General features: G+C 42.7%; 1 protein-coding gene across 1 annotated transcript in view; it reads right to left on the bottom strand.

Moving 5' to 3' along the window:
* Positions 1 to 8,328: 8,328 nt before the first annotated feature.
* Positions 8,329 to 26,921, bottom strand: part of ITPRID1 (ITPR interacting domain containing 1) — a 40,737-nt gene continuing 22,144 nt past the window's right edge. The window contains exons 7-12 of the mRNA XM_051610090.1: positions 15,976 to 16,061; positions 14,095 to 15,600; positions 11,287 to 11,414; positions 10,368 to 10,479; positions 9,388 to 9,679; positions 8,329 to 8,399 (exon numbers count right to left, since the gene is read on the bottom strand). Coding sequence (XP_051466050.1) covers positions 8,368 to 8,399; positions 9,388 to 9,679; positions 10,368 to 10,479; positions 11,287 to 11,414; positions 14,095 to 15,600; positions 15,976 to 16,061 — 2,156 coding nt within the window. The 3' untranslated portion in view covers positions 8,329 to 8,367. The remainder of the gene's footprint in view (positions 8,400 to 9,387; positions 9,680 to 10,367; positions 10,480 to 11,286; positions 11,415 to 14,094; positions 15,601 to 15,975; positions 16,062 to 26,921) is intronic.

The raw sequence follows: 26,921 nt of genomic DNA on the forward strand, positions 1-26,921 counted from the left end.
CTGTGTTAACATTATCCCTCTTGTATTGAATTTGCTGCGATCTCACATTGCTAGCTGCCTAGCAAAAGACCAACACATCCTCTTGCTCAGATATTCCCACTGAGACTCTCTGAGGTTGTATTTGTGGACTCTGCGGCTTTACCTGACAGGCTGGCTACAATTCAGAGCACAAAAAGGATTGAATCTGAGATGATATGCTATTGAAAAAAATAATCAATTGAGGTCCTATAGCAGAAATAAAGAATAGAAGAGTAATGAAGAAGTAAAACTACAAACTAAGGGGAAAACAGTAACAGAAAAAGTGTCTGCACAATCATAGAGCACATGGGGAGAATAATTTACCCATGTGCCCGTCCTAGCCAGACACTGCAAACTTACTCTGACCAGGTGCTTTGCTGAATTCCATCCCTGGCTTTTCTTCCGATGGATAGGTGTTTACTGTCCAGTAGGTGCACCACGTGGGCAAACTGCATATTGTGACCTTCCCTGCCTTCCTTGTGGGTTCCCAGGAAAAACCAAACACCCTTCCCTGCTAGCCATTCTGCTATGTAAGCACAATCCCTAGCATAGAGGCCCAGGCTTCCCACTTTTCCTGTTTGCAGGCACCTGCCCACCAGATGCTGTGTTCTGTTTTTCCCCTCAGTTCTCTCTCTCTCACAGCACTTCTCTCTTTCTCCTGTCTTCATTCTGGTCCCATCTCTTTTTGCAGATGCTGTGTCTCTGTCGTGATTTGGGCCTCACACAAGAACAAAGAACCAGCCCCGTGGCCGCTCACTTAACTCCCACACACACACACTGTGGGATGGGGGGACAAAGGCCAACTAGAAGCTCGTGGGTCAAGACAAAGGGCAAGGAGGGTTCTTCACCGATTAAGGTCCCGGGCAAAACAGACTCAACTTGAGGAAAATAATAATTTAATTTCTCAGTAATCAAACACACACAGGACACAACACACAGAGCAGGGCTTGCATATGTTACCCCACCCCTCCCTTCTTCCTGGGCCCAAATCCCTTTGTTCCCGGTTTCTCTCCCTCCTTCCCCCCAGCAGCACAGGGGGACAGGGGATGGGGTTTAGAGTCACTTCACAGGCTGGTGGTTCCTGCTGCTCCTTCCTCCTCAGGAAGAACGATTCCTTACAGTCCTTCCCTGCCTCCCCATGGGGTCCTGCCCAGGGCAGAGAGTCCTCCAGAAACCTCTCCTTCATGAGTCCTTCCCACGAGGTCCAGGGCTGCTCCAGCCTGGGCTTCCCACAGAGTCACGGCTGCTTCAGGAACAGCCACCTCCCCTGGCGCCGGGGTCTTCCAAAGCTGCATAATCCAAGTCCACTGGCAGGAAATCCGAGTCCATTGGCCACAAAATCCAAGTCCAGTGGCCAAGTTCACCTCTCCTGGCACCTTCAGGGAATGTTGCACCATGTTCCTCCATGAGTGCAGGGGGACAGCTGCCATCTTGCCATGGGTTGCAGGGAAACTTCTGCTTGGGCACCTTCTTCCCCACCAACCACCAGGATCTTCATCCCAGCACTGCCTTTCACCTCTCCAGTCCAGCTCTTCTTTCTTTTTCTGCCAAGTGCTCACTCTGCTCAGCTCTTATCTCAGTGCTTTTGTATGTTAATGGAAGAGGCATCTATTGTCCCTCTAATGGCTCCTTGGCTGGTTTTGGAGCTGGGGGAGCTTCTCAACTTCTTACTGGAGCCACCCCTGGGGCCCTTCCCCCACTACCAAAAATCCTGCCAAACCAGCAGTCTCCTCACTCTTCCACATACTTACTTCTTGGCTTTGGTAAGGGGAGATGAATGTATGTTTTCCATGACACTTCCAGTGACAATAGAGGAGTATTTACAATTGAGTAAAGACTTGGATTTGGCAAGGGTTGAACTTTGAGAAAAGACTCAGAAGAGAAAAAGAGTTTGAACAGGAGCATTTTTTTGCAGACTATGATGACTGCTCAAAATTCGTAACAACTCCTGGCTCTCTTCTAGGAGATTTCTGACAGAAGAAGGCAACAGCTTCAGACTCAGCTCTTATCAGTGAGACTGGATGAATGGCAACAGAAATGAGTGGCTACAATAAAGCTGCTGGACTTTGTAAATTGGACCAGAGGAGAAAATTCTTTGGAAGGAAATGTACAAAGTTGAAAAACCAGAAACCTTTTGTTGGCATCCAGCTAGATTTGGTTGGAAAAGATTAAAAGGATGGAGGAACTACCTGGAGAGAAAAGGCTGACGGTGCTGGGACTAATTGGTTTGGCCCCTCAGAATTATAGAATCAGAAAAGGGGTAGAGAAGGTGACTGCAGACCACTTTTGCACCAAGTCCTAGAGTTCTGGAGTCAGCAGCCATTCATTAAAAATAGGACATCAGTTTAAAACTGATAAAACAGAAGAGTTCACACAGCAAGCAGCAAATTTGTGTACTTTGTTTCCACAGGAATTAGTGGGACCTCATTGTAGGAGGGTACAAAAAGGATTAGATTTGTTAATGGCGGTGAAGGCAGGCTAGTCCTTCTGTGACTGGGATGTTGTATTAGATGATCTCAAGAGGTCCTTCCCTCACGTCCTCCTGTGATTCTGTAACATTACAGATACTAATGGGAACCGGCAGAAACTTACACTCTTAATGTCCTTCACCCAACCACTGTGGCTACTAGGGACGTATGAGGAGAGCAGCCTTCAAAAGTAGGCAGGAGCTCCCTGAAAAACGTTTCCTAGTTTCCCTGTCAAAGATACTGTTCTGTCGTAGCTGGTCTGGCCCTGTAGCCCATTTCTTATGTTCTTAACAATTTGTTGCAATATCAAAGACTTGGATAGCCTTCAACCAGTTGTTTCTCTGTGCTTTGTCTTAATCTGACTGTGGGCCTTAAACCCTTTTCTTGTCTGTGATCCTGACGTGCTTATAAGCATCTTTGGGAAGAGCAACAAGTGATTTTTTTTCCTCAGATTTCTGAGTGAGGGCTAAATCACCTTACCTAATTTCACTGAGGAACTCTAAGTATTGGACTAATACTTTTGAGCTACCTTTAAACAGATGAATCTATACATAGGTTAACAACTGCTTAATTCTTCCTTCATCTAGTTTCAGGTCTCACATTTTCCTTATACCTGCTTGACTGTTACTCTTTCTCCATTTCTTTCTGTGTCTGCCCCTTGTTTCCAGGTTCCCCTGTCCCTTCCACAGCTACAGCATTTCCCTGTGCTGTCCCCAGGCCCCTTAGTTCACCTCCTGCCTGAGTGGCAATCAGCCCATCTTGGTGCCCATCTCTGAGGATGAGCTTGCTAGGCAACAGCTGGATATAAGCTGCTGACACCATGAGGCTATGGCATCAGCTCCCAGAATTAATTTTCTTGTCACCAGCTGCTCCGAATTTCCCTAGATATCTCACTCCAGCTCCCCTCCATCCCTGATCACGCACACATTCTCATGCCACCATGGCTTAGCTCAGCAGGAAAAACTAAGACTGAGAAAGGCATCTCTCACATTTGTCTGGCCCAGTTTGGGATGACTCGAGTGTCCTTGCTTCCATTTTGACAGTTGTTAAATGGGACAAGGATGCAAGGAGTCTAGGCTACCCTGCTTCCAATATACTGTGATTAGAGTAACCATAGATCTGGAACAGCTCTCCTGATGTAATGAGTAACACTTTCTCATTACTGCTATTCCTTGTAGATCAAAAATTAAGGGCAGTGGAGCCCCTATGCAGGGCATTACAGAAGCAACACTGATACAGTAAACCCTTGTTTTGAAGTAATTAGGTTTTTGGTTTGGGGTTTGGTTTCTTTGTGTTGTGTTTGTTTGGGTTTTTTTCCCCAATGACTACAACCATTTCCTATTCCCCATAATTCACTTTCTGTCAGTAGCTTAGAAAAACCCCCAGACAGTCCAGGCAACCTTAAAAAAAACACTAATTCACCAGCAAGATAATACTCAACCACAGATATTCCCCCTCACACACACCTTGTTTCAAGGTAGGGCTACAATGGCCTGACTTGAGTAATCTGTTGAAAACGAAACTCTACTTGTTTTGAAAAGTGTATCTTATTGGGAGCTGATGTAAAGCAAGTTCCCAAAAATTCACAGAGCAAATTGAAAAATGGGATGGATCATGGGAACATCAAGATGGGCACCATGGTTTTCCTCAGCACCCCTCTGGAGTACAGGACCCTTTGTCCTGCTCATTTTCAGGACCCCTGGTAACCTCGCATCCTTGGCAGACACTCTGCTGAAAATCCCTGCAATAAATGCTTAGTACAGCCATTCCTTGGAGGCCGTGGGCTAAGCAGAGAGCACAGAAGAATGAGAGTATTTTACCTGTCTGTGTATTTGTAGAAGGTGCCAGGGGATAGAGCTTGCCATTGACATACAGCAGATACATGACACAGCGCCTTCAGGTGGCGCCACAAGGAGCCCTCATATTCCCTTAGGATGAGGAAATAAAGACTTAAGTAACTCCTGACTTTTAGTTTCTCCTGTTTCTTGAGTCCTCACTACTTCTGTGGCTATCATTGACTATAAGTCCTAATGTCCTAACAGGCTTCTTTTGTATTTAAAGCGGGGGAGGAAACTCAGGAAAAGGCTGCTGGTGTTCTGTATTTTTTTGTCATGGTAATGAATGTTTCCTATATTAAGGCTGAATAGCCTCAATGGGACACACCTGTGTCCCTCTTGCTAGCTCTGATCCGTGCTAATTGAGTGAGTGATGTGCCCATTGAAAGACAATGGAAAAGAGTGAAATGAAGATGGATGAATTCAAATGTACCTCTCCAATGAAGTGGGAACAGTGTTTTCATATTCTTTTAATTCCTGGAAGTCTCAGATGTTCTGATTCTGCATTTTCCCATTTGATAGCAAAATTACCTTTCTGTTGATGCTTCCACCTCTTTTACCCATATCCATTTCTATAGGGAAGATCAAAACCTTATTTCTGGAGCAGGGGGAGTCAAAACAGTCAACAGCCTTATAAAGTGACAGTGCAGCTGTTTCCTAAGTAGCAATGGATCTTAATGAAAGGCTGCTCATAAAATTATTATCGCAGCAGCAAGTAAAGGTCCCAACTGATATTAGGCCCCTATTGTGCCAGGCACCATATGAACACATTAGGAGAGAATAACTTCTCTGCGAGGAATTTAAAACCTCATTAGATGAGACAGAAAGAAGCTGTGCCAGGAATAAGGGTTCCCAAAGGGTAAAGAAAAAGAGCCCGGTCACAGTGAAAACACATGTTAGAGCCCAGAATAGGACGTCAGCTTCTTGCCACCCAGACTGGCTGGCAGCTCCAGAGGAGAAAGTCGTTTATATCTAGTGACTCAGGACTGGTTTATTCCTATTGCTTGAGTCCAAAATTTGAGACTTTTTTTTTTTTTTTTTTCAACACTAATTCCAGAGTTGCACAGGGAAGGCCATGGGCCTGACCTGGAGCACCTCATCCCCATGCACCTGGGTGCAATTCAGAGGCAACACACCCAAACTGCTTAGAGCTGGGCTGTGCATCCAGCAGGAGGTCAGCACCACATCAAAAGCAGCCGTACCCATATTATTTGGCTGTCACACCCCCTCTCCTGAGCCATGCGTTCTTCTAAGCCAGTGTCAAACCTTCTTTGGACTTGGAGCTGGAAGGGGCTGAACTCCCCAGATACTACTTTTCTTGGAGTCTGTTGGCAGCATTGACAATTAGGCAACTGATGCATTAACATGCTGGAGAGGCTCTGATGTTTATTCATGTGCTGCTCTCGAGGGTTTATTGAATTGATGCCTGGTAAAGCAACTAATGGGAGCCCTTGGCAGGGTACCTTAGATGGATTTCCTTATTATCTCTCTAGATTTTATACTCTCTAGCAAAATCCATATTCAAGCTGGTGCACAGTGCAGCTTCTTTTAGCTTCAGGGTTTAAAGATTTATGTGGCGTCAGGGAAAACCGCTAAAGGCAAAAGACAATGACAAAAGAAGTACAATCCAAGAGACACAAATTGCTACTGAACTAGGGTGAGCAAAAGTAATCATTAGGTTTTGCATTTTCTATCTTTGTTGGGGAACCATTTTTTAATTGACTTCACCTGCCACCTCCTCCTTTCCTCCTTTATGCCTTGGTTAGGCTGTAGTTTGCCCTTGCACTCCAGAAATTGTAACCAGGGCAAAAGAAGTGCAGAGCCTTTAACAGTGAATTACAAGGATTTCAGGAGGCAGTTTTAGGTTTCTGTGGGCATGAGATGCCAAAAGAACACGGGAGAGCAGGGAGAAGAGCCAGAAGTGGGTGCAGGCTAGTCCCAGACTTTCCTGATAAAAAAATTGCTGCTCATTTTCTTTTCTCTCCCATCTCCAACAGCAGCCTTAGGAGGCTTAGTCCAGCCATCATTGTAACATGCTTGGAAGAATCATGAAGTGAAATATCACACTTTGTGCTCTAGGATAAGTCAGAAGGTTTTTCCTTTTACCACTGCTTGGCATGTTATTTATTGCTACAGATTTACTCTATTAAAACCACATTGAGGGCTTGAAAGGTTATCTATCTATAAATGCAAACAAGTTAGGAGTATCTGTGGGTGTCTAAGTGTTGCATATAAGAGAACTCTAGCTTGTCCATTATTTTACAAGTAAGTTGAAATGAGGAATGGGATTGCACATATTAATCACCCAGAGACTATTCAAACAGGAAAGTTTTGTTAGTAGGAGTAAGATTCAGTCCTGGTTGAGAATACAAGTGGGAAAAATTCTTATAGTGCCAGAAGGCCCACATGATCTAAGTAAGAAGAGCTGCCACCTGCCAATACCATCTTCTCTACACAGGGACATAAGACAGGCAGACAATGGTTGCAGCATCCCATACCTAGAGAGCTTTTATGCATCATGCTGCAGTGATACTTGCAAAAAACTTCGTATGTCATGGAACGAATCACAGTCCTTGTGCAGCTGAGGTAAAGAAGCTTCTCTCTTCTAGGAGACCTTCAGCTCTGACACCATTGTATATCCTTCACCATCCTCCTTAATTGCCTTCCTCCACAAACTGAAGTACAGCATCTGCAAGTGCAGCTCATAAGCCAGTAGAGAGAAAATACTAAGCCAAATGTATTCCTTCTTCCACCAAAACTTAGGCAAGGAGTACTTTGGTCCTGCTGTCACACTGCCTGAAGATACTGTCACAACCACAAATCTTGACGTACAAACCCTTAAACACTTACTAGTGTCGAAGCGGTGTACAAATCCCATGCGGGGTCTCAAGAAAGGGGCAAATTTCAACCAGTAAAATTCATGGCCCAGCAGGATGTGGAGGATCTTGTCAGTTCCTGTGTTACGAACTTCTCTCCCCCAATCATTTTATTACCCTGAACATCTGTGGAAACGTGGAGGTGCAGTGAGCCTCGAGGCTGCTCAGCACGTCTGACTCCATTTTCTCCTTAAACATGTGCAAATGCTATTTCTATTTGCACCTTTGCAGAGCTGTGATTTGCAACACCAAAGCCTAAATGACACCTAAGATCCCTCCAGAGCATTAAACAAACAAGCCAGTAGGACATCTCACAGTCTGGGAAGTGCTAAATTGAAAGCAGTAGTACAAACTGCACTGCTTTGAAAATCACACTGAACGAGCTGAATTTCTTTGCTGTGATCCAAACCCAAGAGGTCTTTTCTCATGGCTTTTTCTGCCTGAATCCAGGCGTTGTACGCTCCCCAGAGAGCTGAACCAGGATTCTGATTCAAGGTTTGTAATGTAGAAAATCTTGTGTTTCTAATCTCATTTTGTTTTTAATTGAATTTATGTGAAGCAAATATGAAAAGGAAGAGGACAGCCAGGAGACTATCCGCAGTAATAGTATTTAACATTTTATACAGTCAGTAAGTGTCTGGCTTGATCCTGATAGTAGAGAGAAACCTCATAGTTAGAGGCAAGTTAGTAGCAAGTTAAAAGCTAGAAAGTGGCTAGGAATATACAAGGTAGTTTGGGCTTGAGTGAAGGACTGTATTAAAATAACTGGCTATAAGGATCTTACCTTCTAGTGGTATCTCCTGAGCTGTCTGCAAGTTCTTTAGTTTCTCCTCAAAAGCAAGCCCTCCCCTCTTCCTTTTAAATGACTTTACAGAGAACAGCCCTATCCCATGTGATTGCCAATAGGAGCATAGTGAGCTTTGCAGTCACAGGAGAGCAAAGTACATAGCACCAATCTTAGAAACATCCTTTAAAAACTCCTGATCTTCTGCCCAGTCATCTCATTGCAAATGAAACTGCTGTCATCAGGATCTTCTACAATGCAACATTGTGTTCATATTTTATTATTATTTTTTTCTGTGATATACCATGTGCTTCAGGATAAACACACTTATTAAAAATAATTTCCATCAGTCTGTCCTCCAACAGTCTCTTCCTTCTGGTGAACCATTACCTAAAGAATGTTGGAAAGATTTCTTCAACTGGAAAAAAAAGGGGAAAAGAGTGTTATTTTTGTTTGTACATTGAAAGAATGACCAAGACTACTCTTAAAAGGAAATCAGTGCAATAGATGACAAAATATGAGCTCAAATATTTCAGCTCTTGTTCCTCACTGCCTATGCTTCTTATTATTTGATTTGTACTCTAAAGAGCCTGATTCTGATTGATAATATCAGTGGTAATACCAACATAAAGAAAGACAGTAGTATAAGACTACAACAAAGACCATTCCCTCCTATGGTGTTTACATGAATTTTATGCAGAATGTAACCCTAATTGTTCATTTCAGAGAATGATCTGTTCTTTAAAACATGCTTAGGTGGAAGAGACCATTAAAATGATTAGGCAGATATCTAAGAGCTTTTCTAGGTATATTTTGTACTGGGAAAGACAGGCACACAATTTTTTCACTGCTACATTGTGAGATCAGATCAGTCAGAAATGCTGACTTTGCATTTCTTCAGAAAAACAACAAACCTTACAGTTCACTGCCTTGACTGCCCTTGTAAAACTGGGTAATTGTCTCTGCAAATTGAAGCCATAAATTACTAATTCCACACAGTGGGAGAGGGCTGAATATACTAATTAGTCAAAGAGCTGCATTCAAAGTTCAAGCAAGCCAGGCACTACCGTCCATGTATTTATTTATATGTTCTCTCTGGAACATCTAGATCATTGCTACAGTTTACTGAGCAATATCAAGGCAGGTCCAGTCCCAGTTCTACCTGTGTTGCCTGTGCAGACTGAAAGTGCCCTGAAAGTGCTTCCCTTCGGATGAATGCACAGCTTAGTGGGAAAGGGTTCTGACCTAGACTGTGGCAATGAGACACAGAACACTAAACCTGAATTGCAGGTCAGCAATCCCTTGCATGTAAAACCTTGAGGGAGAGACTGCAAGACCTCCTTATGTTGTGTAAAAATGCCTCAAACTCATGTTTTCTTGGGGAGGTCCTTTTATTTCCATTTTACCGGTGGAAAGCTCCTGAGGGTCAGACTCTGCTGAATTCAGCTCAGGTGGTGTCCTGGTAGAAAACTGCTCTGGGGGTGCCCTTGGCTGCAGGGCAGGGAGCAAGCCTGTTGCTGGTGTGTTTTTGCCAGGACCTCTTTGGAGCATCATTTTTGAGCGCCCTCTTTGAAGATGCAGGGTGTCAGCAGCATCTGGAAATGCTTGGCTATTCAGGTCTTTTCTTTCTCTCTTCCAATCAGAGAGTCCAAGCTCAGAAAACAGATGGGATTGTTCTACCAGTAATTGGTCCAGCTGCTGCAGAGAAAATAGAAGGAAAAGCATATTGCAGTAATAAAAATATAATAAAAGGAATCAAACAGGATACTCAAGAGTACATGAAGCATGCCTGCTTCTGCTTGGTCCAAAGAAGACATGCAGTATCTGGCAAAGGAGATGTTGCCATAAAAAGGAGGAGAAAGGCCTAAAGGATATTTTATTCCAACAGATAGATCTAATTGCCTAATGGAAAATCTCCAAATGGACTTCCATCTGTGACCATTGCAGTCTTGACCCTCTAACCCAAGTTTGTCAGGGAAGAATCAAAGACAAGTAACTGATCCTCTGATCATGTTTTCTCTACCTTTCCTTATCAGATAGAAAACTGTTCCAGAATAGAACCAGACCAGCAACCATTTATCAGTAATTCTGTAGGCTGACTGCCTGTCAGTTTATTCTGGAAATCATGGGACCTTTATAGAGCAGAGGAGAGTACAGTCACGTCTATAAGTGGCACTTTTCTTGGGTAGTTGAACGCAAGCAGCATAAACAAAGAGAGTCAAATATGTAAACTGTAAGTCTGTTATCCTAAATTCTCCTGGTTTTTGGTGCTGAAAGATTTATTCAGATGTACCTCAGAATTAACACATTGAACACCAAGTATGAGGATGCTTTAAAACTTTAAACTCCCCCTACATGACACAGAGCAGTAGATTGTGCAACTTACCATAAGGATGCCCTCCCTGATCTGGCAAGCTTGATCATTCAGCTGAAATTCCAGCTCTGCAACCTCCTGATGAACTGCTTGCCGTAAGAGTTGTAGGTGTCTGGCCTCTTCTCTGTAGGGGCAGCAGTGAAAGCACATTTGAGTGAGCAGTGAACACCTTCCTCTTCCTCAGCCCCATCATAACCTGTTGCAGTCCTGGTTTCACCCATGATCACAGGATACCTTACAAGATAATAAATAACAGCCCCTGTCTGCTTGACTCTAATTTCTTTGATTATCCCAGTTGCAGGAACAAACACATTGTAGTTGCAGACCCAGCTTGGATCTGGGCAGGTTTGTCGCTTCTGATTTGTCATCAGCACAGACTGCATAAATGCCCTACTTTCAGGCAGCTCAAGACTGGAAGCTCCTAGTAACTTTTTGTGAACCTGAAGCTTCTTGGAAATCCCTGTAAACTTGGGCTGAGGCCATGAAGAGCTAGTTCAATTTTTCCTGATCATCACTAAGTCATAAGCACTAAGTACATGGCCTAAAATGTCTTGATGTGTCAGGGATCACTTCCCACCTCCCTCCCTGAATCCAGCATTGACCCAGCACACTGAGCTCCATCTGACTGGATCTGTTCTTGTGTTCCAACTGCTATTAAAACATAGTAGTTGCACCCTAAAGATCTAACCTGCATTTATGGAGCAATCTTCCCCTTCAAAATACTCATATTTAAGGGCCTTGAACAGTGTGGAGAGAAGCTGGACTTTCTCTGAGCAAAAATCCCATCACAATAAATTTATCCTCCACTTACAGGGTGCCCACAGTCACACCTCACTGACCAGAAATGCTGTGCTAACACAAGTGACTAGTCATGTTGCATGTGCTCATGGGCTCTTGTTGATGCTAGTTCTGGATTTAGGCTGCCATTTACCTTCCTTTATCTGACATGGTGCTGGAGAATAGCAGCTGCTGTTCAGTCAGGTGCTGTTCAATCTCATTCAACTTCTCCTGGAAGTGCTGGCAGGAGCTCTTCATTGCTTCTATTTCATGGAGGGTACACTACATAGAAAAGCACGAACATACCCCACTTTACTGCTTTTCTTTGAGCACTTCCAAGTCGTGTGTGTTTGAAGCTGACAGCCCAAGCGGCATGGGGTTCTCCTCTTACCCACAAAACAGGGACTCTGTGAGCAGATGCTGTGAAAGTCCAGATGGCACTTCAAGTGAGCTTGCTCTGGGTATGTCACTCACATCCCAGTCACCACCTTTTCTCCTAAAGCATGTAGGATTAAGTGCTGGCACTACTCGAGCCAGTGAGAATTTCATTTTTGCCATTGAAGGAGAAAAGGACTTTGATCAAAGATCTGACACAATGTGCCAAGTTCTGACATTATTGCACTGTTGGCAGACACTATATTTGAGCAGGATGAGTTGCTATAAGTTAAGGATAGATTAAATTGCTGTCCACTGGAAGTTCAAAAATGTGATAATTTCTCACCTATTACCAAAGAGAAACCTAGAATTAGATTTATCTAACCAAATGTAGACATTTACTGCAGTACACATACATGCAAGTACTGCAGCAGAGCAAATGTTCTGATTTAAAAGTAGACATCCACCCATAACAGGTGAGAAGATCTATGTCATGACTGTGACCTTTTCTCTAGGTATCTAGTATGACCAATCATCTACATCTACCCTGATGTAGCCACCTACACCAGGGAAGTCTCTAGGCAAATGTGATGAATGAGCAGGAATGGTACACAAAAAATTATAAGATTTGCAAGTTACTACTTTGTAGGACAGGACTGATATCAGTGCAGACCACTAGTGACATTGAAATATCTACGTTTCTAGCCACTTTTCTTTGTTCAGGGCAGCAATGCAGACAGCATAATCCAAACTATTTTGGAGACAATACCATCTGCCTTCTGAAAGCTTGCTCCCCTATTATGTTGAAAAGGCTTTGAGTGCAAGAACGTGTTTGGCATGTTCCCATCTTGGCAGATTTTGGTGTCTTGAGGAGGTTCTGTAATTCAGGTCACTAGGGAGAAGTCAATGGGCCACAGAAAAATTTCAAGTTGGTTTCTCCAGGCTAACAAAACTCCAGCAAGCACCATGCAAAAGATGCAAGGGAGACAATGGGAGCAGTTTTGGTAAAAAGTCATGCCAGCCATTTTAGATGAGATATGGGCAGCTCTGCTGGCACTGATTCTTTGAACATATTGCAAAGCACAAGACAACAGAAATTTATTCAGAGTTCAGACTCAGCAAGGATGGAAAGGGGACTAACCATTCCAGGACTAGTCTCATGCAATACCTTGTTTAAGTTAAGGTGCATGTCAGCAGGGTAAATTTACTGTCTAACAGTTTCTCCATGGTGGTTGTATTCCCCATGCATGCCCTCAGTAAACGGGACACAATCTGAGTGAGCTTCTCTCAGTAAAAGGTGCACCTACCTTACCTGTAATTCAAAGCACAAAGAAAGCATAGTTGTAAGCTTTGCAGAGTGGCTAATAGCCAGTAAATTCACTCACTTATTGCACAGTGACTTTGGTATGGAGCCATATCCCTAAGAACAGATCTTGGATAACGGTGCCAAGTCTGTTCCTCCCACGCTCCCTGTCCATAGACTAGAGAAGACAAATCACCATTAGCCCCCGTTAGAAGAGTGATAGAGTAGCAATCAAAGAGAAAAACCTTCCCAGTGCAGCATAAGGCACTGATTCACTGCCATCTTGTGGCAACAAGAAGACAGCTGACAAAAGGCGTATTTTCCACTACACCGTTCAAGGAAAGACAAGGTATTGCAGATTTATATATGGCAGCATAAAACTCACAAGTTTCACTTTCTGGGAACTTTTCTCTGACAATTTTCATCCCCAGTTTGTACAAAAGTTCATGTTTCGTTTCCTTGTGAAGAGCAAAAAGAAGAGGAAAAATGGAAATGCCTGCAAACCAGCAGAGAGTGTGCTGCTCCTAACACGTTTTTCTCAGGACATAAATGCCACTCCTGACTCCTTTCCTTGCTTTCTTCCCCAACTAACTCTGAGTTTTTCTCAGCTTTTGGGAACTTTCAGCAATTCTGAACAAAGTAATACAAATCTGGTGACATTTTAATATTGTTATTTTAATTATTCTATTTAGTGGGACTTTAGATGTAATGCTAGCTTCATATTCAATTATAATAAAATGGCTCTGAGAAGGCCAGAATTGGGGCTCTGAGAAGTTGCAATTTACTTTGATTTAGAGCTGTTTGGCTTGTGGTGTGCACCTGTGTGTTCACAGATAGTCTTTCAAGAACACTAAGTAATATAACCTAAATGAGTTCTCAGTGAAAGAGGATTACACTAGATCACGTAACCTTGCATTTTCTGCAGTCCAGTAAGTTCCTCGGTTACTGTAACTCAGATGATTCACAGGAACTCATTCTCATCTCTCAGCTCATTTGACCTGTAGACCTTATTACTCAGTTTGCAGTAACTATTTTATGACTTAATTGATGTACATAAGTTACTAAAAGAAGCAGCCCAACAAAACTGAAGGCACACAGATAAGTTTGCCATTTTTGTCCAGAAGTGAGTGTTTCTTTGCCATCCATTTTCTCGGTTACATTCCCAACAATACTCCTCACTAAAGAAACAAGCATGGCAAGAGAAAAAAAGGAAAAGGCAGCTTGTGGATTTAGCTCCTAAGTGTGTGAGCAGAGCTGTTCACGTATACGAAGAAACACACTCACCGGAGCAAGGTCGTGCAGTGCAGTGTCCTGTAGAAGCATCAGTGTTTTCAAGAGCTGCAGCTCAGTGGAGGCATGGTGTGAGCAGCAGCCCACAGGGCAATGGGGAGAGACACCCATGGGGCAAGTCCTTGGGCAGCAGCAGTGATAGCAGCAGCAGTGACAGCAGCAACTGCCCTGCACGTCTCCAGCACCAGAGGCTTCGCCCCAGTAGCGTGACCTGTACTTGCCACAAAGCATGCTGTCAAGAGAGGCTGATTTTGTCAGGTGACTATGGGGAGGGTGAAGCAGTGGCAGCCACCTGGGTTTCTTGGCATGGGTGTCAGTTTGACTGGAGGCTTCAGCGGTCTGCTTCACACCATCCTTTGAGGTCCCTGGGTCTGACCGTATGAGAGGACTGGTCTCAGAGTGGTGCACTAACATGTCAGAGAAGTCCACAAGATCTTCTCTAGCAAGGCAGCTCACAGGAGCATCTTGCCCTGTGCACTTCACCCTTGAATTAAACTCCAGCCTTGAAGACATCTGGACAGTAACAGATTTCAGAGGGGCAGAAGCCATTTCACAGTTTTGGACAGCATCTCCCTGTTCTGATTTGTTGACACATGATATCTCCCCTACACTACCAGTCTCTTGACCTTCAGATGACCTTAATCCAGGCCCTTCTGCTAGGCAGGAGGGATGCTTCTGAGATACTGGCAGAGAACATCTTGAAGTGGCACTGCTCCCATTTTGTGCTGCTGAACCCCACCAGGGAGTTTCTGGGAGCCCTGTTCTGGGGAAGCATCTTGTATTTTTTGAATCTTCATCCACTTGGCAGGACTCCTGCCTGTTTTTCACCTCATTCACTGCAAGCAGGGTACCATCTTTGCTGACCACTTCCACTCCCCACCACTGTCCTTTAACATGTTCTACACAACCTCGATGGGCACTTTCATGACATGCAAATCCAGTGTCCTTTTCAGTCAGGCACATCTCACCTTCATCTTCACCTCCAATTTTGGTCCCACTGATGACTGCAGGGTTTATGGCATTCAGTCCAGTGGAGCTTACATCCACTTTTTTGTGTTCTGTACTAAAGTATAAATTATCATCAAGTTTTGAGGAGCAAGGATCTCCTTCATCCTGAGTATCATCCTGAAAACAAGGACTCTGCTCATTTATGCCCTCCTCTTTTTCCAGTTGCTTTCTTCCAGTTTTATCCTCTTCCTTGTTCATGTCACATAACATTTCTTGTTCAAAAGTCTGTGGCTCAGCATTATAGGCCTGATATTTGCCATTTTCTGCAGTTAGCAGCAGATGAGTCTCTTCTTCTTGGTCACTGCACACTTTTGTTGATCCAGGTACAGTCAAAATGCTCTCACAAGCTCTGTTGAAGCCCTTAGCAACATAATCATCTGGCTTTTGTTGAAAGTCTTGGTTTAACATAGAAAAAACTGTCCTATTTGAAAGACCTGTTTCTTGATTGAGGATATCAGAAATAAAACTAATCTTCCCTGACAAAGATGAATTCTGAAAGGGGAAAAAAATAAGAGAAATGGAAATACTACATTTGTTCTATCACACTGGTTTACCCACTACTGTTTTGCTCTGGACACCCCCAGGAGATATTTCAATTCATCTTTAAATACCACATGAACTAAAGAAGCTAAGATGCTTGTAATATTTTTTTCTGTAATGCCTGTAACTTTGTGCAAATCTTGCATTAGTATGGTGGAAGAGTTGCACAAAGTTCTGAGAAAGCTTCTTGCCTTCTGAGGCTTCCAAGGAGGATATATTTGTTTTCACAAAGCTGTCACAACTCCATGATTTTTATTTTTTTTGAATGTTATTTGTGCCAGGCTTACAGAGTTTTCATAGACCTAGCAACAATTGCTCATTTCTTACCTGCAAACCTACAAGGTCTGGCAGCTCCTCCATGAAACCACTGCTGTCTGACTGGCAGCTGCTTGTTCTCGTCACCTTAGCCCCTGCTGGGCAAAACAAAAGGATAAGAAAAATTAGAAAAGAAGACAGAAAACAGTACCCAGCCAAAATTAATAAAGAGGAAAGCAGAGACACTTTAATTGTACATTTGTAGAAATACTTTTCATCCTGGCCAGAAATCTGCAATATTTCTGCAACCAGAAAAAATATCAAAATATGCTCAGGTTAGCTACTGCTGATGTTGCTAAGCGTTGACTTATTCACCAGTGTCATGATAAACTGCAGATTTCAGATTTTGATATATTCATACAACATACACAATGTAAGTAGCCTATAAAGCAGCCAACCACTAGTTTTCCTTTGTTAAAAACGTTGACATTCTATTGTTACAACTGGCTTAGGCCGAGTCTCATTCATACCTATGTATGGCTTCAACCAGGTGACTCCTGCAGGGAAGAAGAGCTGCCCTAGCCTCTCCCTAGACCAGATTATCTCTTTGAGGCACCGTGTATAATTTTTTGCTCATTTTTGGTCTAGCGACAAGAAATCACAGTAACAAGCAGAGATGATGTGGGGTTGCATGGCAAGACGTAAAGGCAAGAGGAGGATTGCCTAGCTTTGCTCCAGAGAAGGTTTTTAATCTAGCAGACACATAAGCTAGCTAGGTCAATTTTTATTCCAATTTTTACAATTCAATACATTATACACCAATAACTAGCTGATTTCATGAACAAAAGCCAACCTTCTTTAAGAGTAAAAATGCCTGAGAGTATACCCTCAGTTATGCTGTACAGCCAGATACCTCTCAGCCCCTGGACAACTTGCACTTTCAGATAATCTTCATCCTCAGGTAATGCCCTCATTCTCAGATAACTGGCACAAAAACAAAGGTAGGGTTGGGGGGAGCAGGCTGAGGGAGTCTGCTGGGGACGGGTGGCAGTCAAGGCACTCTGGGTATGCTTCCTCTCTTGTTCCTTGCACAGATAATCACTACTGAATCCTAGGGCTTTTAATCTTCTGGTTATATCCATGAAAACATGACAATAGAACTTAGCAGTTCTGAGACCTAAGTTATTAATTCTCAATGGTGTGAATTGGAAAATGAAAAAAAAACCAAAACACCAACCAACTATAAACTACTTTTCACATACTGACAGAATATGGGCTTTATTAAACATACATTGGGCATAAATTAATGAAAATTACACAATCTATTTGTAGGCAGCAACTGTAAAATCAAAAGCAGATATAATTGTATGGTTTTTAAATTAATTACTTGCATTGTCAGTCCTGGTATCATCAGCAGCACATCAATCAGTCAGTCACTTTTCTTTTTTGGATGAGAAATATGTGGTTCCCATTTCACACATTACAAAATCTGCAGTGATGTTACTGAAAATTGCCTGTTTGTGGGTGGTCTCAAAACTCATCCTCGCTGTTTCCCATGAACAACATCATGGTTCAACTTCTCCCCCAGGGAGACTGTTCTACAGATTCTTTAAACTTTTTAAAAAGCTGTTTCAATTATCCTTTGCATCTTTGGCAGCTGTTGCTTCCAGTGTGTCAGTCTGGCCTATAGTTTTCCATACATAAAAATGAAGAAAGATGGGCTTAGGAAAAATGTTGAAATACTGAAATGTTTCAGCTACTGTAGTCCCAACTAATTTGGACCTCAAATTATTTGAGTTTCAAATACTCAATTATACTCTAGCATCTTAATAACTGACGTTTATGCTTTAAAGCTTGCAGAGTTAGAAGACCACATTATCTGCTTACCTAGTGTTCTAAGGTGCCTGTTTGTCTCCCGAGACATGTAGGATACCACAGTAGCTGGCATGCTATTAGAAGTTATGTGTAGCTAAAAAACAAGTAACTTTTAATGGAAGAGTAAGTGCAGTTAGAATTCATCTTCTGACTGGTCAAAACCAGGTGGCTGGAGCCAGGTGTGGCCCATTTATTACAATAAGTTCAATGAATCTGTTCCAACAACAGTCAACTGTGTTTGTGTTCTGCCAACCCACAGCCTTTCCAACCACATTTGGATTTTTGCATCAGCTGGGGAACTACCTTAAAACGTGTGACAGTGAACTCCAGGCTGATCTTTAGGTGCAAGGTGAGACATTAAAGGCTGGGTGAAATGTCTGCAGATCTAGATAATGCCACTAGAGTTAGGCTACAAAAGGACCTCCATGTGTCTCCCTGTACTTGCCCTGGAAGGAGGTGAGAGATGTGCTCTGCTATCATCTCTCTCTTTGATTATACGTGAAAAGTATGTACAGAAATCAAGGCTCAAACTACTCTGAAAGGCTATGGAAGTATTTAAAATGGTAATATAATAGGACCTAATGACCATTCTGAGCATAAATCCAGTTTCTATGATTTCTATGTTGGCAAAATAGAAACTTATAAAAGAGAAGAAAGGTATAGTATGAGAACCACGTAAACACAGTTCACCTGTGCTTGTGACTGTGATTTCCTGTTCTCAGATCAGGTAGTCACCTTCATCTGAGTTAGGCATCTATTTTTCACTTACCTACATACTAGATTTGTAATGAACTAATACCCTTAGAGTGAAGGCTTAAACTCCTCATATAGCCAGTGGAAAGCCATATCTCTAAGGGTCTCAGCTGCAGCTCGTTTCCAACTACATTCAGATGCCTAATTTAATCATTACATCCCACACTGACTCGCAAGATTCTACCCAGTGTGCCAAGCCCTGATGAAGGTAGGCAGGTGAAGATAAGGAGTTTTAAAAAATGAGCTGTTTTCCTGGCTCTGTAACACTTTATTCAAAGCCAAAGTTCCCCAGATCTTAGCGGAAGTCTGAATTTAAAAACAGACAGTAATAATTACTGTGAGACTCTAGGTCAATGTGAGGTAAAAAAACAATGAAGAAATTGTCAAAATCCTCTCTCAAGGACTTTAAGTTGAACGAAGTGCTCCCAGGAGGAATGTGGAGCAGGGATGCATTGGGAAGGCAGGTTGCACTGGGGCTGTTCTGGACTAGATGAGACATGAAAGCCTTTTCAATTTGAAGCAGCTCAGTTTCAACCTATGTAAATACCGTTTGGTTTCATGTCTGTATACCAGAGCCAAGTAATGTTTGCATAATGGAGGGCAGCACCTGCATACCAGGGAAACTGTTTTGGATGAGGAGTGGGCCAATCTATCACTTCATTTCCTCTTCGTGTCCCAAACAGGGGTTAAGTAAGGCTGAAAATTAGGCCATGCCTGATGCTGTCCTGAGAAGTAATAGTGTTTCCCGCTTTGTGAAATGTTCAGTAATGTTAATCACTTGCCAATGGTAACAGCACAGTTTTTCTTGGCGGGCTCTAATACCCAATGAGAATACTCATAGCCTGAGTTTTTACTAGCGGATTTGCAAGGGTCCAAAGCAGATCTTTTCTAGGTCTCCTGGGTCAACTTCCTGTATCTGCCAGGTTTCTGATAATGTTCAGGTGGGATGCTGGTGGTGGTTAGTCTCAGAATGGTCTAGCATCTAAAGCCTTTTCAGTAGTGGCCAAGGTCACTTAAGGGACACCACATCTTCACAGCAACAATTCCTTATGTTTAAATGAACTACTCTTTTAGAAACTGGAAGAGATTTTCCCTAGGAGGGATACAACCTGGCCAAAATTTACACAGCTATTTTGACGTTTTTAAGGTGCTCTCGCCTTTCTCTTTGAAATGTGCTTTTTTTTTTTTCTTTTGAAAACAATATTTTTTAATTTGAAGAAGAAAGGTGTACAAAAATGGGTTAAATCACCTGAACATTAAGCAAAACATGTTTTCCTTTCTAGTCTACCCAAACTGCATTTTTCCCCGATCATTTGGCTCAGCCACTGAACCAAAATATCCATTATTCATGTAGCTCTACTGAGTCTTCCTAGTGTGTGTAGACACTCAAACCTGTAGAGATTCTGTAAATACATGCAGAGCATCACACAAAGGAAAGATAAAGTATGTTTGGAGTAGAAGTAGAGACGCAGACCAGTATTCAACTATGAACTAAAAATTACAACTCTGGGCCTTGTGCGGAGAATACATCTGGCTATGCTGGAAAGAGAAAACCTGAGAATTGCCCCTGAAGACCTTGGTGAGGAAAACCTTGGCTCCTCGCCTTTCTGTGCTAATTGAACTGGGAGAGTTTAGCTCCTGCATCCCATTTCTGTTCTGCCTGAATTTTAAATAAAAATAGGTTAGAGGAACTTACTAATCAGGTTTCTGCTTCATTTTGTATCATATAAAAAAGTACACGCCTTCCAAATCCCAAAGGTCCCACAGCTTTCCAGCCCTTTACTTGATCAATCCAATTTCATTAAGATACTTTTTTTCTCCCCTTATTTGCATGCAGATAGAGTGGCTTCTGTTTTCAGCAACCATCAGTGCAGGAGCTTTCTGAAACTATCAGACTCCTAGGTTCATCATTAATGAAAGAATATTCCCTAATTAATAAAAAAGTAAGTACTGGAGTATCACTCTGCATTACTCTAAAGACTCTTCAGCTGGTTTTCTGTAGAACTGGCTGCAAAAAACACCACCTCTTTCTAGTCTCCAACTTGAAGAATACTTGAAAACTGCAAAGGATGCCATGGGAGATACTGCATTGCTTGTAAATAATAGCATATTTTTTGCATGCCTTTTGAAGCACATTAACATTGATGAATGTACTTCAGTATTTATTTTCTACATAATTTGAATACGTGGGGAAGCATAGGCACAAAAACTTCAAATGCAAGAACGCTGGTGCAAATTTGAATTTTAAATTCACAAATTGAAATCTAGACTGCTCATCCTGTCCCAGGAAAGAAACAGAATGGCCTGTTGCAACCTAGCAGTGCTGTTCAAATTTTAGATATTTTTGTAGCCATTTAAATGTTGTTGGACATTGATGTGGATAAGTATTTCTAAAACTATCCGATACATACAAGGGAATGAATAACACACAGAAGCCACAATTTAGTCAGATAGTTTGTAAAAGAAAAAGAAGCCTGAGATACTTGCAATAAGGCTTTTTGTCCTCACTCAATAAGCAAAGGCATTTTGCTGTCTCACACAAGTCTCTCAAGACATTGACTTTATTACAGCTTAAACACTCATACTAAATTCATTAGGGAAACTAGATTCAGGCTTAAGTCTATGCACAACATTTCCACACCCAGAGATAAATGGGCACACAAATATCTCACTGATTTGGCCCTAAAAAGCACATCCATCCAACAATAATTGAATTAAAAAGTAGTCAAATGCAGTAAGAGATGGAGCGAATGAAGATGACACTGGGTCCAAAGAAGTGCCAGAGCTGGATATTTTATTACATTCTGGACATTTTGTGGTTTACTTCTCAAACACAGGCATCAAATACTCAAAAGTGCTTGATCCACCAAAGCTGCTCAGCACTATGGCTCTTGCAGCTCCAAAACCTTGTAACACACAAGAATTTCTGTCCTACACACCTAAAAGACACTTTCAAGAACACATTTCCAAACAGGAGATTCAGAATAGAAATAGGGTCATTTTGATTAGTTACTGGATCCTTCCCATTTTGGCATTTCACACTACCTGCCTGCTCAGCAAATTGGTAAATCCATATGTTATCCTTAACAGCACTGCCTGCCTATGGCATTGCACAAAATGACATTGCAGGACAAGATGGATACACGTTAAAGTGATATATCAGCTGTGTGGCACAGTTACAGATGGTCCTGTCCTGTGATGGGAGAGCTGCTGCATCTTACTCCCCTCTCCTGCTACTCAGAGAGGATAGGCAACATAAATTTTAAGTGCCACACTCTACTATATGGCCATTAAGAGCTACTAAAACTCCCCTGAAAATATGTATTCTGCATAAGCCACAAAGCACCCGTTTTTATTTAGTCATACGATCCAGAACAGTGGATTTTTGGAAGTTCACTGAAACTTGATGGACCATAAGAAAAGATTTTGTACAACTTTCAGCGTTTTGGGCAAAAAACCACTGTTATTCCTATCAGTTCCCATGTTATGTGGCAAAACTTGAACCTATGGTAATGTTCCATAAAATGTGCTTTGTTCCTGGTAAATGGTGCTCTCCTCCCTTAGATTAAGAAGTAGTCCCCACCCCCCCAGAAAACTGCAGCAATCACTGGGTGTTGACAATGAACAGAAAAATTTCATTTAGTGCCACAGAAATCCCAAGGGAAAAATCTACTCTTAGTCATTCTTCTAATATTCCTGCAAAACTTCTATAATACTTATTCATTTTCCCCTTGCAGAAATGGTGATGACCAAGCAAACTGAGGTGAGAATGATCTAGCTTGTTTATCTTCATTTTCTAGCCAAATGCACTACACAATTCGACAGCTTGCCTGTAAGAGAGAGAGATCAGACCAGAGGTGCTTGCCACTGGAGCAGGGCTGCAGCACTGACCCCTTTCTCTACAGCTACGGCTCAATTTTGTGTTGCATTTCAGGAGAACAATCACCAGATGGCAGCAGCACATAAACCACAAACTGTGTTTCCGAAAGGCCCGCACAAAACAGCGTTTTTGTCGGTGTCCTGCAAATTTTATTTTTCACTGACATTATAGAAGAAATTAGAGAAAATACCTTATCAGAAATGTCATATTACTTGAAAGAAAATCATACACCCCAAAATGCACCAGATGCAGCAAAAGCTCATATTCCAAAACAAATGGAGCTAAAAAATGTCTCAATCCCTTGCTCTCTTGGAATTGAAGAGGGATTTTATGCTGACCATCTAACACAGTGTACTGAGTGAAAAAATATATATACAAAAAAATCTCTACAGAAAACAATTTCTGTTATTCATTGTGCCACACCATGCTGTGCTGCATGAATGGAACAGGACGGTCCATGCTCAGAAGAGCTTACAAGGTGAACAAAATCTGGCTCCTCTGAGGTATTTCCTTCTGCTTGTCAAAACCTCGGCTCTCACCCACTCTGCAGTGTTCTTCTCCCGATTACTTTGGGTACTGCTGGCATATGGAGCACTTCAGATACACTTTCGTTTTTGTGGGGTGAAGCCAAACTCATCGTGAGCAAGGGGGGAAAGCCCTGCACCCTCCACAACCACCTCACGTGGGACGTGGGTGCACGTATGATGCACAGTAGGAGGTGACAGAGGGCCAGGGGGGATGAAAGGTGGTGGGCACATACATCGTGTGACAGCTACTGGTATTTCTCTTCATCTCCACTTTCAGCACCCTTATCTACAGGGTCTGGCTGTCACAGCCATCATTAGCAGGAGACACGTGTGTAGCCTCAGGGGCACTGGGAGTGTGCACACTGTGCTTCATGTCCTCCTGCCCAGTCTCCCGCTCATCGCCCAGGGCCTAGCTCCCCACAGAGCTCTGGGTGTTCATGTCCCCCTGGGAGGATACTGGCCTAGGTGCTGTCCAGATATCAGCCAGGGAAACAGGTCATGGAGCATTAAAGGCAGAAACTACACTGGCCCAGAGGATGGCAGAAATAGGTAGGCAGCAAATCTACGTCTATAATCAGAGCATTCAACTTCAGTCCTCTTCCAAAACACCCAGGGAAAAAAGCAGTTTTGCACCAAGTTCCAGCCAGGTTTTTGGCTTAAGATTCAGTGTATAGTATGGTTATGTCTAGCATGCTCATGGCACAGCACAGCCAGCAGGCAGAGCACAACAGCCTGGAGACCTGCCGAGGTTACAAAACCTGTGTGAAGAGCAAGGTGAGAGGGTGCATTATGAGCTCCCCCATGCTGTGGCTGGACAGCCACGGGTACCTGCACTAGATGCTTGCATGCTTTAAAGCTGGTGCACATATTTACTGATTTAAAACTAGCTTCAGTACATCTGCTGTGCACTACAGTCAGCGCCACAACAGCAGGTATAAATATACTCCTTTGTGAAATGGCTGGGGCTGGTGGGTGGGTTGGCTCTCTCACATTACAGGTTGTCCTGAGCTCAAACATACAAGGAAGCTTTGGAGAATAACTGAATTAGTTGATAATATTCTGGTAAGCTATTCATTAAAGAAAAATGAAAACATTTCAATTTCCTTTTTTTTTTTTTTTTAATGCTTATTTCTCCTCCTCCCTACCCAAATCAGAGATGAATATGGGCAAGGGAAGAAGCAGGTTCTGTACCTTGTAAGTCACTGAAAAGAATGTAATTTCCTGCACTAGTAAACCACCCTGTGCCTTTCTAATGATGGTCAATATTGTCATCTGTGAGCTTTGGTGGCAGAGGTTCAACCTCCAGAAGTCTCCACCTTTGCCCCTTCCAAGAATATTCCCAGCACAATTTGATCCATGACTCTGGAAACTCCCTTTAATAGGTTAGCTGGAACTACTGAAAATATTTAAAATAGCTGGGGACAGAGGTCACATCAGATTTGGTAATACAGGTTGACATTGTGAATCTGTCACTGTCACTGAGAGCAACGGACACACCCCTGCACATGGCCATGCTCAGGAGCACGGCGGCTGAGTGAGTCAGAGCCTCCTGTTGTATCCTGCCTGTCCTACACGAGAACACACTGCCCTAGAAATGATAAAAGTATAAATGAGTAATCCAAGAGCTGAATTTGACAGGAAAAGAGAGAACACTGTAGGCAGCTCTCTGTGATAAATTATGTTTCTGCATTTTGGGAGGTTAGGAGTAGTGATGAATCTAGTCAAAACCTGAAATTGCAGTCACTTTGACAATGGTCTTTTATCTTCCCTCAGCTGATGAAACAGCTTCAAACTTTGCCAGGTCCTCCTCCTACTTTTCCTTGAGAGTCAGTATCACTTCCATGTCATTTCAACTGAGCTTCAGCCAACTGTCATTAATTCATGTTCGTGCCGCTGCCAAATGTCGGGAGAGACGGGTGATGGTTGTGTCTGCTTCTGATGAAAATGAGAGGTAGAGCTGAATGTCATCAGCCTACACTGTAGATCACATTACATCACAACTTCTCCCAGTAGCAGCTGCACAGAGATAATGAATAAAAAATAAGCAATCATGGGGAGCCTCAGAGGGGTGTCTGCAACTGAGTGCACCTCACAAAAGGGAGAATGGCTTCCAGAAACCCTTACGGACACCTTTGAGAAAAATGAGTGAAAAGCCCCTATGTTTTAGCTAGGTTCTGCAACTTCTGCTTGGTCAGCAGAGCCCAAATCAATTGGGAGGCCGGAACAGGTAGCTGGCTTTTTGGCTGTACCTTGTAGAGACCAACAGTGAATTATTATAGCTCTATTTCCATTAAGTAGCCATTAAACTGTGTTCAGGGGGTTTCAGAATGTCAGGCTTCGTAAGCTTATCTCTCTTTGTCAGTGATATTTTCCCAAGGAGAAATGCTAAGTATCAGCCAGTAGATGACAAGTATGTAGAAGATCTACAGAATAGGAACCATGTTTCTCATCCGTAAAGAAATCAGAGCTCTCTAGAGCATAAAAATACACCCAGGATAACACCAAAGGTCCCCTTCTCTCAGTTGTCACTGACAGTGAGGAGAATCAACATTCCCATAGCATCCATGGCGAAACAACATAGTACCATCAGACAAAGGATGTACACTCTCCCAAAGTTGCCTCAAAGCCTGAGCTCTATGTGGGGTCAGGACTTCTAGTTTTGCAACAAGATTCAAAGGATTAGGCTGTCAACTGGAACAATTAGCACAGCAGCATGGAGGTCCCTGACTGCACAGGCAAGGCTCTTATCCTCCTATGCTCTGTTGAGGATGTGAGAAGAAAAGGTAGAAGAGGAAATACTAGAAAACACCTTTCAACATCTCAGCACAACTTCAGCACAACTAGATTTCATTCAACAGTTTTCTTGTTCAAAAAACTATCACTATTAATCTAAACCAATGTCTCTCAAGTATTCCGTTGTCAAAGTATTTTGTTGGCCTCCTGAATACCTAACTTCTTTCATTAATCTTTCCCCCCCTAAGATTTAAACAACAACTTTTTCCCCCCCTAAGATTTAAACAAGAACAGCTTTTATAACTTGCACCAGGCCATCTGCCTTAAGTATGCGGTGTGTGCATATCCTTTCCCACTAGGATGAATCAGCCTGCTGTAGTAGGACCTAAAATATGACACATACATGCAATGAAATGTTATAAATGTGCAATGACTTTACTCACTGAAAATCATACAACCCCTCAAAGCTCCTGGGACATCTGCTTAGATCTGAGCACTGCAGGCAGGGTGTCCTGACACCACTGGCAGGTCGGACCTTCCAGAAGCCATATTAAAAGTCTGACAGACTTCCTTTTTTTTTACTACCCCTCCAGTTTCTGTGCTCAGGAACACGGCACCACCACCTCCTGGGGCTCCATCTTTATATCCATTGCTGAACTTAGGTGCAAGTATGTGGGCGAGATACATCAAAGAGGACAGTGGAAAAGCAAAGCAGCCAGGTTATTCTCAAGAGCTGCAGAAGTAAATTGTCTTTCTAGGAGGACTTTGAGGGAATCAGACAACTCAGGATGTTTATAAACAGGAAAAAGACACAGGAATGTTTGAAGACATAATTTCACAACTTCTCTTTCACTTTGCTCTTTTCTCTCAGTCTCTGTTTCCTACTGGGATCACAGGACTTCCCCTCCAGATTTCTTCAGGCTACAAAATGCATTAAAACGATACAGCTTCCTCTTATTCACACTTTCAGATCCCTTATGTAAGAGACAAAAAAGAGTAAGAAGGTCTTTATGTGGTTCATGTGCAGAAGATGGGAAAAGCATGGGCTGAGGCATTATAAAACTGGAGGCAACCCAAAGCAGCTAAAGAAAGTGGATGTCTCCTTTGTGCCAGGTCACCTGCAGAAGATAAAACTGTTGCAAGGGATCTATCATGGATCTATTATCCATCATGTTTTATGAAGGGAGAACTCATACCTGGAGACTATATGTGATGGTTGACCAATGCTAAAGTTTAACATAAATGTCAGG

The sequence above is a fragment of the Apus apus genome, chromosome 2, assembly GCF_020740795.1.
Source record: "Apus apus isolate bApuApu2 chromosome 2, bApuApu2.pri.cur, whole genome shotgun sequence".
Taxonomy (NCBI): domain Eukaryota; kingdom Metazoa; phylum Chordata; class Aves; order Apodiformes; family Apodidae; genus Apus; species Apus apus.